The 14,078-nt window shown below is 40.9% G+C and overlaps 1 protein-coding gene across 2 annotated transcripts in view; it reads right to left on the bottom strand.

Annotated features, from left to right (window-relative positions):
- Positions 1-1,959: 1,959 nt before the first annotated feature.
- Positions 1,960-14,078, bottom strand: part of ZMAT4 (zinc finger matrin-type 4) — a 294,319-nt gene continuing 282,200 nt past the window's right edge. Inside the window, exon 6 of one of the 2 annotated variants that reach the window (XM_030937839.1) lies at positions 1,960-3,595. In XM_030937839.1, coding sequence (XP_030793699.1) covers positions 3,580-3,595 — 16 coding nt within the window. In that variant the 3' untranslated portion in view covers positions 1,960-3,579. The remainder of the gene's footprint in view (positions 3,596-14,078) is intronic. The other variant, XM_030937840.1, reaches the window with a different exon arrangement.

Genomic DNA, 14,078 nt, shown 5'->3' with positions numbered 1-14,078 from the left:
GCCAAATTTACAAACATGAATATTACATTCAAATATTCAGACAGTTGATTTGACATGCACATCTAAAACTAGAAGACAAATTAAGGCAGGATTTATACAGAGATCCATATTTTTAAGCACTTGATATTTATTAATTAGCTAATCCCCACCAGAATCCTACGAGGTAGCCTAGCTTGTCTTTATTATAAATAAATTAGGTAGAAGCCAGAAAAAAAAAAAAAAAAAAAAAAAAAAAGGGCTGTCTCCACAATAACATGTTGATTGGACCCTCCTTATTCTGGTCACAAAAGAAAAACAATTCCTCATATAAGTAGGTCAAGTGAACAATGAATATTTTGTTCGGATGGAATATAGAGAGAGTATAATTATTTTATTACCTGGCAGTTTAAAAAGGTAATTTTCTTAGTGGAGCTTTAATATTCTGTGTTCACATTGACACGTCAGAAATTTCTGATGCAAAATATCAGCTTTGGAAGAGTTAGGATGCCCCCACACTCCACCCCCAGCCCTACCCGGAAGGTTCAAATTTTCCTATGGGAGTTTTAGTATTTTTCATGTATCTTAAATTTTTCATCCTTTGGTCTGGTCGACCTAATAAACTCATGTCAATAGAAAAGTGTAAAGACTCTTTCAGTTCCAATTTATGCTTACATATGTCATCCAACAGGCAAGTGAAACACAAATCCTATTTGTCTTTGCAGTCAAGCAATTGGAGATGAGAGTTTTATTACTACCTTTATAGCCAAAGGAATCACTGTAGTCCCCTCTACTTAGCAGATTACTTTATGACTATATTTATTAGTTCACTGGGCTTTGGAGACTAAATTTAACGAAGCCTCATTAATTTGGGTTTCACTACCATGGCATCTGTGGCCTCTGGCACAGGTGCTAGCCTGAATCTTACCTCTGTACTGACCAAGAAAAACATTTTGCAAAGTAAATTAACTGCATGGCCAAGACTATAGGAGTGTTGTATCTTCTTAAGAGGACAATTTCAACCACGTAACCACTAAACTTTTAAAAACAAATAATTTTATTCTGATATAGTATAAGGAGTCCATTAAGCTTGCGTGTTATGTTAATTTTGAATAATTTTTCCCCCACTGCAGCAAAACTTTAAATGGGCAGTATTTGGTTAGTTTAGTTAACTTTATTATACAAACTCTGGAATAGTAAAAATACTTTAAATATTGATACTTTGAACAGCTTCACTCTTTCAAATATATGAGTTCTCTCCTAGTTCCTCTGAATTAACATTTTACAGAAAATCACTTGGCTCATCTTCTCAGCTTGCCCGGAGTCTCTGCTGTGACCACATGACAGCAGCTCCAGGGTGGACTGGACATAAGAGAGGGACACACCCAGGTCTGTGTGGGTCTCTTTCCTTCCTTCAGAATTGATTTGGTTATTTGAAAACATCTACCTTCCATCCCACTCCCATCCACTCATAATAAAATGGGAAGGTAAGATATGACTTAGCTGAACAAACATAACCACAGCAAACCAAACAGAAAAGACAACCACAAACAGCTAACTTCCCAAGTAGGAATCTTTCCATTCCAGAATTCCCAAAATGTAAACAACAGTAGCAGTCCCTTCCTGCCTAAAACTGAGTATGTCATCTCCAGGGTACACTAGAATGATAATTTCCATTATCTGCATGGTCAAAAATAAAGACATTTGAAAACAAACAAACACACAAAACCTCTGGCAGGGTATTCACTTCCATTTGACAGGTTGCCAAGGAGCAAGGGCATTTAGATGAGGAATTCTGAAATAATCTGATTATTACAGCCAGAAGCTTGTCTATAAAGGGTTTGGCATAGCCTCTCTGTAGAGTAAAAGAAATCTATGTTCATAGACTTTTCTATATGAGGTTATTTTAAAACACACACACACACACACACGCACAGCACTTTAGGGCATAAGCTCACTCACTAAACCCAAACAGAAACAGTGTTTTGTTGTTGTTGCTGTTTTTACTTGGACAATGCTTATTTTACAGCGGAATTGACAAATAAAGCCTTATTTTACACATCCGAAGAAACACCATCACAGGAGGTTTGTAGGTCGTCCGTGTGCTTTCCAAAACAGCAAAACAGATTTCTTCCCATCCAACCCCCTTTCCTCTCATAGAGTCGGGTGTGGCTAGTGGGGCTGCCTCTCTCTGCAGGCACAGAAACTGGCAGACCTGGTCCCTCCTGAGCGGGCCCTGCTCAAGGGAATGGTGCCAGATTTTGAACACAGGGAAACAGGTTCCTTCGTAACAACACTGTGCATTTCTGTGTCATTTTGTTTATTGCTCACTGAGTTGTTGCCACCTAAGCTCTTGGTGGAAAACAGTGGGTGTCCAGAAATTCCTGACACGAGGAGATGGATTGCCTATGGTTGCTAGGGACACAGGGCAGCCCCAGCCAGATCCCAGCTGGTCCATGCAGGGCATCGTCAGTAGAAGCTCAACATCCCACTTTGTAACCAGGCTGCAAGACACCAAGTCCAGTCACCATGGAAAAGAATTAAACCTAGAGAAAGAGCCTTACGATCTGCACTCAGACGCTCCCCATCAGAAAGCAACCGTTTTCCTTCTCGGTCATGCTCTTTCCAAAGTGTCTGAGTCTTGGCTCAGCAGTAGGACTTCAGTGAGAAACAGAAGAAATAGGGGACCCCGCCTAGTCCAAGGCTGCCATTTCTTCAGAATTTTCTCACTTTTTTCCAAACTGTCAGTATCCCCAAATTAAAGCCCACAGTTCAGGCCAAACATCATAAAAAAAATACTCATTTATTTCCATCTCATTCTGGGGTTTGTAATTCTTCTTTTAGATGCTTTTGGCGAAAAAATTCACCAAGGTCAAGGGCTGTGAAGACATTTTTGCCTAAGAAGATCATCATGCAGGCAGACTAATTCTTTTCCTAAGCTATTATTTGGCAACTTGCAAGGAGGACGTGGCTTAACCTTGAGAAACTGTTGTTTGAGTGATCAGAAAAAAAGATGAGAATTCTTCCTTTATTTACTCTCTTCGTCTTCATTGTTCAGATGGCAAACCTGGCTCCTGTGCTTGGAGAACAGAGAAGGACTGGCTTGGTATTTTCCACTAATAGTGATCTGCTCCGGTTCTGTGCATGTCACCCTCAACTGTGTCCAACATGATGAAAAAACAATGTATATTTCTGGATAGAGGTGGTTTACATCACACTCATTGAGGATTTAACAGAATAATTATGCTCTGAGGAAATCTAGAATAAATTGGAAATTTAAATTTTTCCACTTTCAGTTTGAATAATGCTCCAATGGTTTGCTATAGGATTATAATTTAGAACATGTGCTAAATGTGTTATCAGGAAAGAATTTAAAAATCCATCCAAATATCATAACTTACCCCAAAATTAAAAAAAAAGGAAAAAGAAAAAAAAAGAAACCTCATTCATTTCCAAAAATCAAGATCAGTCGTATATTAATCTGTGAATCCTTGTAAGAAACGTTTATTGTTCAAGAAAGAAGCCTCCTCTGGTTATTGATAGCGATTCTCCACAGCAGAGAAATGCTGATATTTTGTTCTTATCTCTTGATTGATGCTTTCACTACTTATTCTTCAGGCTGTAAGACAGAAGGAAACACAATGTTACCTTTTTCATAATTACAAATTCCAACACCTCTTTCTCCCCCTACCCCCTGTCTCCATTCTACTTCTCATATTACCTTAACCATCAAATTCAAATGCATCTGAATTTATAAGGTTAATCTTTCAGGTTCTAAATAACCTGTATATATAATATCTCCATTACCAATGCTCCATTACCAATGCCATCTCCACATATGTACAAGAAAATGTATAGCTCTACATTGTCAATCCAGACACTAAATTCATTCCAAATGTTCTCAAAATAAAAATAATGAATTGATTTTATTTATGGCATGCTGCATACACCCATCTTTAAGTTTCAGGTATAACTACATGCAGAACCCTTCTGTTGAAAGTTGAGAGCAACTTTACAGTGGTTAAATTTCAAATTAATATAAGCCTCGTTCTCCACTCATTCAGAATTTTCTCTGTTAGATGAATAGGAAAAAAAAAAATGTTTCTGGGCCCAGCGCAGTGGCTCACACCTGTGATCCCAACACTTTGGGAGGCAGAGGCGGGCGGATCACGAGGTCAGGAGATCAAGACTATTCTGGCCAACATGGAGAAACCCCATCTCTACCAAAAACACAAAAATTATCTGGGCGTGGTAGCGCGCCTGTAGTTGCAGCTATTCAGGAAGCTGAGGCAGGAGAATCGTTTGAACCCGGAAGGCGGAGGTTGCAGTGAGCCGAGATTGCACCACTGCACTCCAGCCTGGCAACAGAGTGAGACTCCATCTCAAAAAAAAAAAAAAAAAAAAAATTGTTTCTGGCTTTACTTGCAAAAAGTATTGATTTAATAAGATTGAGAGCTAATTTTTGAAGGATATTTAGTTTTGTTTTTTCTTTATGACAAGAAGATACTACCTCTTACCACATACCTACTACATGTCACGAATTTTACATTTATTTTACTTTTTTTTTCTTTTTTTGAGACGAAGTCTCACTCTGTCGCCCAGGCTGGAGTGCAGTGGCGCGATCTCGGCTCACTCCAAGCTCCGCCTCCTGGGTTTACGCCATTCTCCTGCCTCAGCCTCCTGAGTAGCTGGGACTACAGGCGCCGGTCACCTCCCCCGGCTAGTTTTTCATTTTTTTTTAGTAGAGATGGGGTTTCACCATGTTAGCCAGGATGGTCTCGATCTCCTGACCTCATGATCCGCCCGTCTCGGCCTCCCAAAGTGCTTTATATTTTAATTTAATCCCCAGACCACTTTTCCTATGTGTACCATTTCCACCCCTTTTAAAGGTGAGAACACTGACGTTTCACTTGGCTAAATTAATGGCACAAGATCAAACAGCGGTTAAAGGGTGGAACTTGAACTCTGGAAAAAACTCAAAAGCAGGAAGTGAAAGAGCTTGTTGACCTCTTCTGCCAGGGATTTCTCGCATGCTACTGAAAAAGTGCTCCATCTGAAAGGAGGATGCTGGAAAAGCATCTTCTAGTGGTGGCTGTTTCCCTTAAAGTATATTTTAGAGGGAAGGGTGGCAAAAGTGTTAGAGCAGGTTAGAATCTTTCCACAGGTTTTCCCATCTTCCATCGCTAGGGTCCAAATGTCTCACTGGCAAACTGGTACATGAAAATTCAAAAGCTACAAAGGAAAATTTTATCACTCACCTAGAAACACAGAGCATATGTTGAAATTTCATTTTCCAAAAAAAGTGCTGTCATAGAATATTCTTAGGATCTGAATAAGAATTTGAACATTGTTGGTATAATTTAGACAAAAAAAAAAAAAAAAAAAAGACTACATGCATTTTTTAAAAATAGGTTTGAAATTTTTGAAATTTTACCTTAGCATGACCCTGGTAGCTACAGCCACTTTTTAGTAGTTCTTATAAAAATTAAAATCCTGTTTTAGAATCTCATACTCTGCCACCATACGGTCATGACCTAAGGAAATTCAACAGTCCTTGTCATCTTCACAAATTAATGTGACATAAGGGTTGAAAGTTCTCACTGAGCAAATAAGTATAACTTCATTTTTATAAACTGCAAAGATGAACACTTTTTTTTTTTTTTTTTTTTTTTTGAGACGGAGGCTCGCTGTGTTTCCCAGGCTGGAGTGCAGTGGCCCGATCTCGGCTCACTACAACCTCCGCCTCCTGGGTTCAAGCGATTCTCCTGCCTCAGCCTCCCGAGTAGCTGGGACTACAGGTGTCCGCCACCACTCCCGGCTAATTTTTGTATTTTTAGTAGAGATGGGGTTTCACCATATTGGCCAGGCTGGTCTCGAACTCCTGACCTTGTGATCTGCCCGCCTCGGCCTCCCAAAGTGCTGGGATTACAGGCTTGAGCCACCACGCCAGGCCTAGATGAACATTTTTGAGATTAAAATGAGTTTGAAGCACGGCATCTTCATGTAACAGTAAGAAGCCCAAACACTCACAGCTAAACAGTCTTTAGTCATGATTACATCGTTAGAGAAAACCAGATGAAACGTTTTTTTTTTTTTTTAGCTTATAGTAAAAGTGGTATATTAAGAACTTAATCCCATAATGAGGAAAAACATCACACTCTTCCTTTTATAGTTATCATAATTATTCAGATCCTTTCTGAATACATAGAAATAATGACAAATTAAAATGTCTTTCAATTCCATATAGCTTTTGTAATTATTCATCCATTACTGTTATTATTGCTGGAAAGACTCCTTTGTATTTTAGTCAGCATCCCATTTGATACAAAAGAACACGGAAAATTTTACTGCTATTAATAAACACGCAGACATCCAATCCAAGAAGAAAATTCTTTTTCATCTGAGAGATAAGCTGCATAATTCATGTATTTTCAGAAATTTCTTTAAATAGAAAATTGAAGAAAGGCATAGGGAAAAGAATTCATCACATAGCTTCCATTTGTGGCGAAGGGCAGTCTTTGTTCTCGGACAGCCTTAAATATGATTCCATCTGAAAGGAGAATTTCAATTGCTCCGTATCCATACCAATCATACTCAGATAGCTCATCTTCTTCTTGACATATATGAAACTACAAACATGATAAAAACATGGCCTCAGTTGCACATTTGCACATTTGCTACCTTTTTTTTTTTTTTTTTTTTTTTAGTCCGAGTCTTGCTGTCACCCAGGCTGGAGTACAGTGGCACAATCTCAGCTCACTGCAACCTCTGCCTCCCAGGTTCAAGCAATTCTCCTGCCTCAGCCTCCCAAGTAGCTGGGATTGCAGCCACGTGCTACCACACCAGGCTAATTTTTGTATTTTTAGTAGAGACAGGGTTTTGCTGTGTTGGCCAGGCTGGTCTCAAACTCCTGACCTCAGGTGATCCACCCACTTCGGCCTCCTAAAGCACTGGGATTACAGGGGTAAGCCACCGCACCCGGCCCACATTTGCTACCTTTCTAAAACTAATGTAACTGAATATTAATAGGGATTTTTCATGGGGTCTCGGGAAGGAGTTAGAAAAATGTTGGGCAATTTGGAATGGGTACCTCCACCTTCCCAAAAGAGAAGTGTCTATGTCAGAGAATGTGGCACTCCATAGAACTTCTGTAACGTTCAGCCCCTATTGAAGGCTGGGCCACACAGTGCATGTGACAGCCTTCTAGCACAAGCCAGATGAGAATCACATCTGCAGGAACAGGCACGTCCAAACGCTTCCGCTTCTTCCACCACCAGTCTTTCCCCTTATTCTCATCCTGAAGGTCCAGGATAGGGGGATTCTCTGACCTCGTTTTGAGACAGAAATCTTGACATAGACTAGTAAGGACCATTGAAATGTTCTCACCTTGGCCAGGTGTAGTGGCTCACACCCATAATCCCAGCACTTTTGGATGCTGAGGTGGGCGGATCATGAGGTCAAGAGATCAAGACCATCCTGGCCAACATGGTGAAATCCTGTCTCTACTAATAATGCAAAAAGTAGCTGGGCATGGTGCCATGCTCCTGTAGTCCCAGCTATTTGGGAGGCTGAGGCAGGAGAATCGCTTGAACCCAGGAGGCAGAGGTTGCAGTGGGCTTGAGATCGTGCCACTGCACTCCAGCCTGGCGACAGAGCAAGACTCTGTCTCAAAAAAAAACTGGTCTCACCATTTAAAATGACCAGAGATGTACACAATCTTCCTGAGATATTAACAATATGGAGGAAAAATGAAGAAAGCACTTTGACTATGTGAGTTTGAAGGTGGCAGCTAGAGAAATGTATAATGATTAATTGGTCCCACACTGAATGTAAACTGTTCAATAAGTCAGTGAAAAAACAGAGCAAAACATCCTTAGCCATGATGAAGCCTCATTTCTGATAGCCAGGTAGCAAGCTTATAGTGATAAGGAAAAGGCAATCATGGGCCGTGGTTTACATGAAATGATATGGCCAGAATTTGTTAGGAGAGGAGGAGTCATGTCTAAGGCATTTTTCACAAAATGTTGCTGAACAGTCATGACTTGGAACTTGTTCGGCCTATTGCCTGACAACTGAATAACATCCAAGGACGTAACACTTTGGCCCCATAAATTCAAATAGTGCAGTGATAAACCACATGAAGTTATATTTCTAAAATCGAACATCTCCTAATTTCTATTCTTGTATTCCCTAACTTGGCCAGTAAGTATTCAAGACAAAAGTGCAGCGTTTTCCCTGGCCATTTCCTTTTTCTCCCTCAGCCCATAATCAATCAATCCCAAATCTTATTGGTCTCCTACTTCACTCTTAAATGTCCCATTTCCTCTTCATCCCCTGCCCCACATCCTACTCCAGGTCCGTCACATTGCACTAGTTTTCTATCTGGGATGTTTGCAGTCAGCTCTGCGTCCCCATTACGCTGGTGCTATAATGCCTCACTGGGTTCCCAGCACCTTCTGGACAAAATAAAAATGTCTTAATATGACACATAAAGGTCACTGTAATGTCACTGGCATCTTCTTCTCCAGTCCTGTCTTTTACTCATCAATCCTTGTGATTATTCCAAGTCTCCGGATCATAGAAAATCAGGTGAGGCTCCTCTATGTGCTGGCTCTCACATGTTGCCATGGTTGGTGCAGACTGTTCCTTCTGCTTGGAAACTCATCCCCCACCTCTCTTGCTTGCCCAGCCTCTCCTATCCCCCTTGGTGGAAACCTGCTTCTTCCAGATCATGTTTCTTGAATTCACCCTGACACAACAAAATGTATTGGAATATTTTGAGCAACCACCTGGGAGTGGAGAACAAAACTTTAAGAACATGCCCAAGCTACAGCAGGAAACTGCTGTGCTTAAGACATGGGGCACAAGGTGTCTTGCTTCTGAAAAGGGTGAATGTCAGGGGGATAAGGGGGTTTGGAGAAAAAAAAGAGAAGAGAAAGAGAATATGAGAGAAGGGGAAGAGGCCTAGAGAGAATGGAATCAGGAAGATGGCTTGGTCCTCTGCATGGTGCTAGCTCTGTGTGACAACCAAATCTTCAATATAGTTGTCTAGACAAATAAAATTCTTCCAACGTGGTAATTTTTATTGGAAGCCTATGTAGTCTGACTGATACTGGAAGTGGGAAAAAGAAGCACTCAGATGTACAGGGGGGAAAGATGAAGAGAGGTCATTAAGATGTTGGGAATCAAAAGTGGAGCAGGACTTTGGACTCTAACAGGTTATAGACTTTGTTGAGTAGTCCTAAGCCCATTCAGGATGACTGAAAGTAGAATGCGGTTCAGCTGACACCTCTGAGATCTGATGAACATAACAATTTTGTTTGGGTGAGGGAGGAGGGACAAAATGGAGGAGGGAAAACAAGATGGCTCAGTCCCTGTTGCTTCCGGGTTCTTCATCAACAACTTGCCCTCACACGGGAAAGGTCAGCCCGTGCCCGGGAAAAAGCAGATCAACTGAGCATGCGCCAGGTGACGTCACTCCGAAGAAATGGAAACTTTCCCGGCCATGCCTACAGAGACGCCCCTATCACGCCCCTATCCCACCCACTGCCCTCCCCCTTCCAGGGCCAATGCATAAAAGTTCCCTGGCAGAGGCCAGGAGCGACTTCCCTGGCCCTCTACCTGAGGACCAGAGAACCTCGCCCGACAGTGGGTGCATATTTGCAATAAAAGGCTGCCACTTTTTGTGTACTTTTGCCTCATGTTTAATTATTTAGCTCTCCTAAATTAAATTAAGACAAATTTATCCAAAACCTTCTTGAAAAAAATAAATCCCAAATGTTTAAACCCATGGAATAAAGAAATAATTTAAGAAAACTCTGGCTAATTCAGAGAAAAGTCAGGTATTGGGAACATTCAAGAAATTGTGAACATTCAAAAGTATAGCACTTATAAAATGAATTCAGCTCTTCTGCTTCCTAATACATAAACACTAGCAAAATTGACAAGAACGATTTGTAATTAACTTACCAAAACACCTAAGAAAACAAGCCTCCTCTGCTTATATAGAATTTGCATTGTTTATATGCAAATGAACACTCCTGATGTGCTTCAGAACAGTTTATTCCCTTAAGAAGGTAAATATTCTCTTTATAATCTTATTTACACTATTCATTTGCTTTGCAAAACATTTTTCATAAAATCACAAAATAATGAAACGTTAGAGCCAGAAGAGATCCCAGAGATTATCTAGGGAGGTCGAACATCATCTTTTTACAGATGAGGAAACTTGCTGGAACTCCTAATACACACACATCCTCCTCATTCCTGAGATCCACAACATCACAACCTGACCTCCAATATTTGGGTGACTCCATTTCCTTCTGCCTTGGGGGTTCTGGCTACAGCTGAGGCAGAGCAAGGGGTCTGCAAAGTGCTAGGCTTTGAGCATCATCAGGACCCTGTAACCAAAAAATAAAATTCTAAGAAACCCTCCCCATAACCATTAGAATGGACTTCCTGCTCAGCCAGGGCTCTTTTAAAATTTAACCTAAGAAACTGTTTCAGGTCATGATGGGAAATGGGGGTGGGGCATGCCTCATTATACCTCTCCAGCATGAACATCAACGCAGACTTTAAGTCTGATAAGAAACACTTTGCAACCTATTCTCTTTGGAGCATACTACCTGAAGGCTTCCTCTGTAAATAAAAACTTGTGTCTCTGCAACCCTTTATCTTAACCCAGACATTCCTTTCTGTTAATCCCAGGTCTTTAGACAAATTCAACCAATTGTCAACCAAAAAAATGTAAATTTACCTATAGCCTGGAAGCCTTGGAACCCCTCTAGTTGTCCTGCCTTTCTGGACCAAACCAATGTACTTTTTAAATGTATTTTATTGATGTCTCATGCCTCCCTAAAATGTATAAAACCAAGCTACACCGCGACCACCTTGAGCACATGTTCTCAGGACCTCCTGAGGGCTGCATCACGGGCCATAGTAACTCATATTTGGCTAAGAATACATCTATTTAAATATTTTACAGAGTTTAACTCTTTTTATCCACAACCCATTAGCCTCCTCCTCTGAAGCAAGAGAGAGTTCAGTACTCCTTTTCTATTCACTTACAGAACTCGAAATCTGGTTAATCCTTGTATGTTTCCAACCCCCACCTCCTGCATTCTCTCCCCTAATCTTTCCTGACTCCCCTCTTCCTCCCGCCCCTTTCTAGTTAGAGCTTTCTTTTATTGTTTCCTTAATTGCATTTTTCTTTCCCTTTTTTTTTTTTGAGACAGAGTCTTGTTTTGTCACCCAGGCTGGAGTGGTGTAGTGGCACCATCTCAGCTCACTGCAACCTCTGCCTCCGGAGTTCAAGTGATTCTCCTGCCTCAGCCTCCCAAGTAGCTGAGATTACAGGCGCCCACCACCATGCCCTGCTAATTTTTGTGTTTTTAGTAGAGACAGAGTTTCACCATGTTGGCCAGGCTGGTCTTGATCTCCTGACCTCATGATCCACCCGCCTCCGCCTCCCAAAGTGCTGGGTTTATAGGCGTGAGCCACCACACCCAGCCCTTTATTGTGCTTTTCTAAGTGGTTTTCTTTATTGTTTCAGTAGCCGTGTCACATTGCAATATTTTGTGTACTGTCTGTGTCCTCTTCAAGGAAGCCTGGGGACTGTGTCTCTCTATTTGTGTATTTTCAATGCTTGCTACAAGGCCTGACACACATTAAAATGTAATCTTTCCTAAATAAACACATGAGGAAAATCAGAAAAGGAATCACTTGGCACATTGGGAAGAAGCCTCACTCCCAGATCCTCACATTTCTCATTGACTATCCTATCTCAGGTAAGTCCATTCCCATCCTGCATTTTCAGATAAGAAAAACAATTAGCTGTTGAAAGCATCTATATATATATTCTTATCTCCTTCTACTATTTTTGTAATGTATTCAAAGGGCTTGTGATTGAAAGTTAGATTTTAAACTTGATTTTAAACTTCCATACCAATTGTTACTAGTTGGATGTTCATGTACAATGTTATTAATTTCATTTAGCCTCAGTTTATTCATCTATAAAACAAAGTCATCAATAATATCTTCCTCCTAGGAATGTCATGAAGATTAAATGATATAATGTAGATGAATGTGACCAGTAACCACTAAACATTTAGAAATGCTTGTTTCCTTACTCTTAGTTACTTGAAAGAAAGATTTCTGATGTAGCTCTTGTACAATAAAGAGTTTGTCGGGTCTTTTTTTCAAGTTTTTGAGGTAGAGGTCTAAGCCCTTGGGATTTCCCAAATGATAGACGTATCTTTGTAATTCACAGTGGAACTTGACAGCTTATGCTAATGCGGTGACTCATAGTGAGTCCCTAGATAGACTCAGGATGAAGGCTGGCCATGCTGGAAAGATAAACCGTGTGCTTAGAGGGTTGAGGCCAAATAACAGTAGCCCAACCTTTAGGGAGAAGAGAGAGGCTGGAGAATGAGTTCAGTCACATGACCAATAATTCAGTCATACTTAAGTAAAGAAAGCACAATCAAACTCTGGACACCAATGCTCAGTCGAGTGAACACATCAGCGTAATGAGGGAGTGCTGTGTCTTGATGAGACATTGAGTGCAGAGGTTCCCAGAAAAACTCCAACCAGCCTGTGCACTGGGGTGGAAGTTCTTACCCTTTGCACTGACTGGGAGCCTGGCCCCTCCTCTTCCCGTGTGGAACCTAGGATTCAAGCTGCCTGCAGAAGCGCACCAGCAGGGACTCTGACTTGTGAAGGATCCCTCTTTCCCTTTTTTCCCTTTTCAGCCAATAAAACCCTGCCTTACTCACCTTTTAAATTGTCTGTGAGCCTAAATTTCTGTGGCCATGTGACAAGGACCCCATCTTTAGCTGAACTAAAGAAAAGTCCCACAACACTGATTTCACAAGAAAAGGACATACAAGATGCATATTTGGGACCCTCCTAGACCTTCTTCTGTACATCTTGTCATTTAGTTGGTCCTGATTTGTAGCCTTCATAATAAAACTGTAATTGTAACTCTAGCTCTCTCCTAACTTCTGACATTCCTTCTAGGAATCAAACCTGAGGGAGAGTGGGAAACCCAAATTTGTAGCCAACTGGTCAGAAGTACAGGTGTCCTGGGACCCTCAGAGCTTGCAGCTGACATCTGAAGTGAGGGTGGTCTTGCTGAAGTCTGTTCTCTTAAGTTGTGAAGTCTGCCCTAACTCTAGGTAGTTAGCGTCAGAATTGCATTGCAATATTGCAGTAGCAAACCTCTCTGATTCTGTTTCTGTTTTTTAGTATACAGATCCCAATCCCACTCCACACTGGCAGGCACTGAGAGCATCCAAGACGCATATGGCAGATGCAGTTCAATAGGTGCTCAAGAGTGAGGTTTACTATCAATGTCCAACTTCAAATCCCAGTTCTGGCATGTAGTAGCTCTGTAACCTTTGCCTCAGTTTCCTGAACTATAAAATGGGTATAATATAATAACACTCAGACCTCACAGAGCTGCTGTGAATGTTAAGTGAATTAATATATGGAAGTATTACATACCTGGTACATATGGAGCAACAAATAAATGTGATCTATTACTATTATTATTTATTATTATTTATTTGCTACAACAGCCTCGGTTTTAGGCTGAAGTCAATTACTAAGTTATATGTTCCGCAGAAACAGAGACAGGGGACTGAAGTCAGATATACCTTCTAGAAGCCAAGAGCAGCCCTGGTTTTACCTGTTCAAGGGCAAGCAAAGGATCATGGAAATGGTGGGATGTGGCAAAAAGATGGTGGGAGCTGGGGGAAATGTTAATATTTGATGAGTTCACAATTCCCCTCCTCAACAAAGGGCACGATGGTCTGTTCTACACTGCCCACTTAGGTACCCAGTAGCCTTATGTGGCTATTTAAATATAAAATAATTAAAATGAAATACAATTTACAATTCAGTTCCTCAGTCACACTAGCCACTTTCAAGTATTAGCAATCAAGTCTGGCCAGTGGCTACTGTGTTATAGAGTAGATACAAAACACAACGCTCACCACGGAACTTTCCACTGGACAGTTCTGGGCTAGAGTCATTGAAAGTGTCTGAAATCAGACATGTTTTGAAATGCAAATCAACCCACTGATTTTTCCCAAATAGAAATA

The sequence above is a fragment of the Rhinopithecus roxellana genome, chromosome 9, assembly GCF_007565055.1.
Source record: "Rhinopithecus roxellana isolate Shanxi Qingling chromosome 9, ASM756505v1, whole genome shotgun sequence".
NCBI lineage: Eukaryota > Metazoa > Chordata > Mammalia > Primates > Cercopithecidae > Rhinopithecus > Rhinopithecus roxellana.
This window is presented reverse-complemented; position numbering and strand designations above follow the sequence as displayed.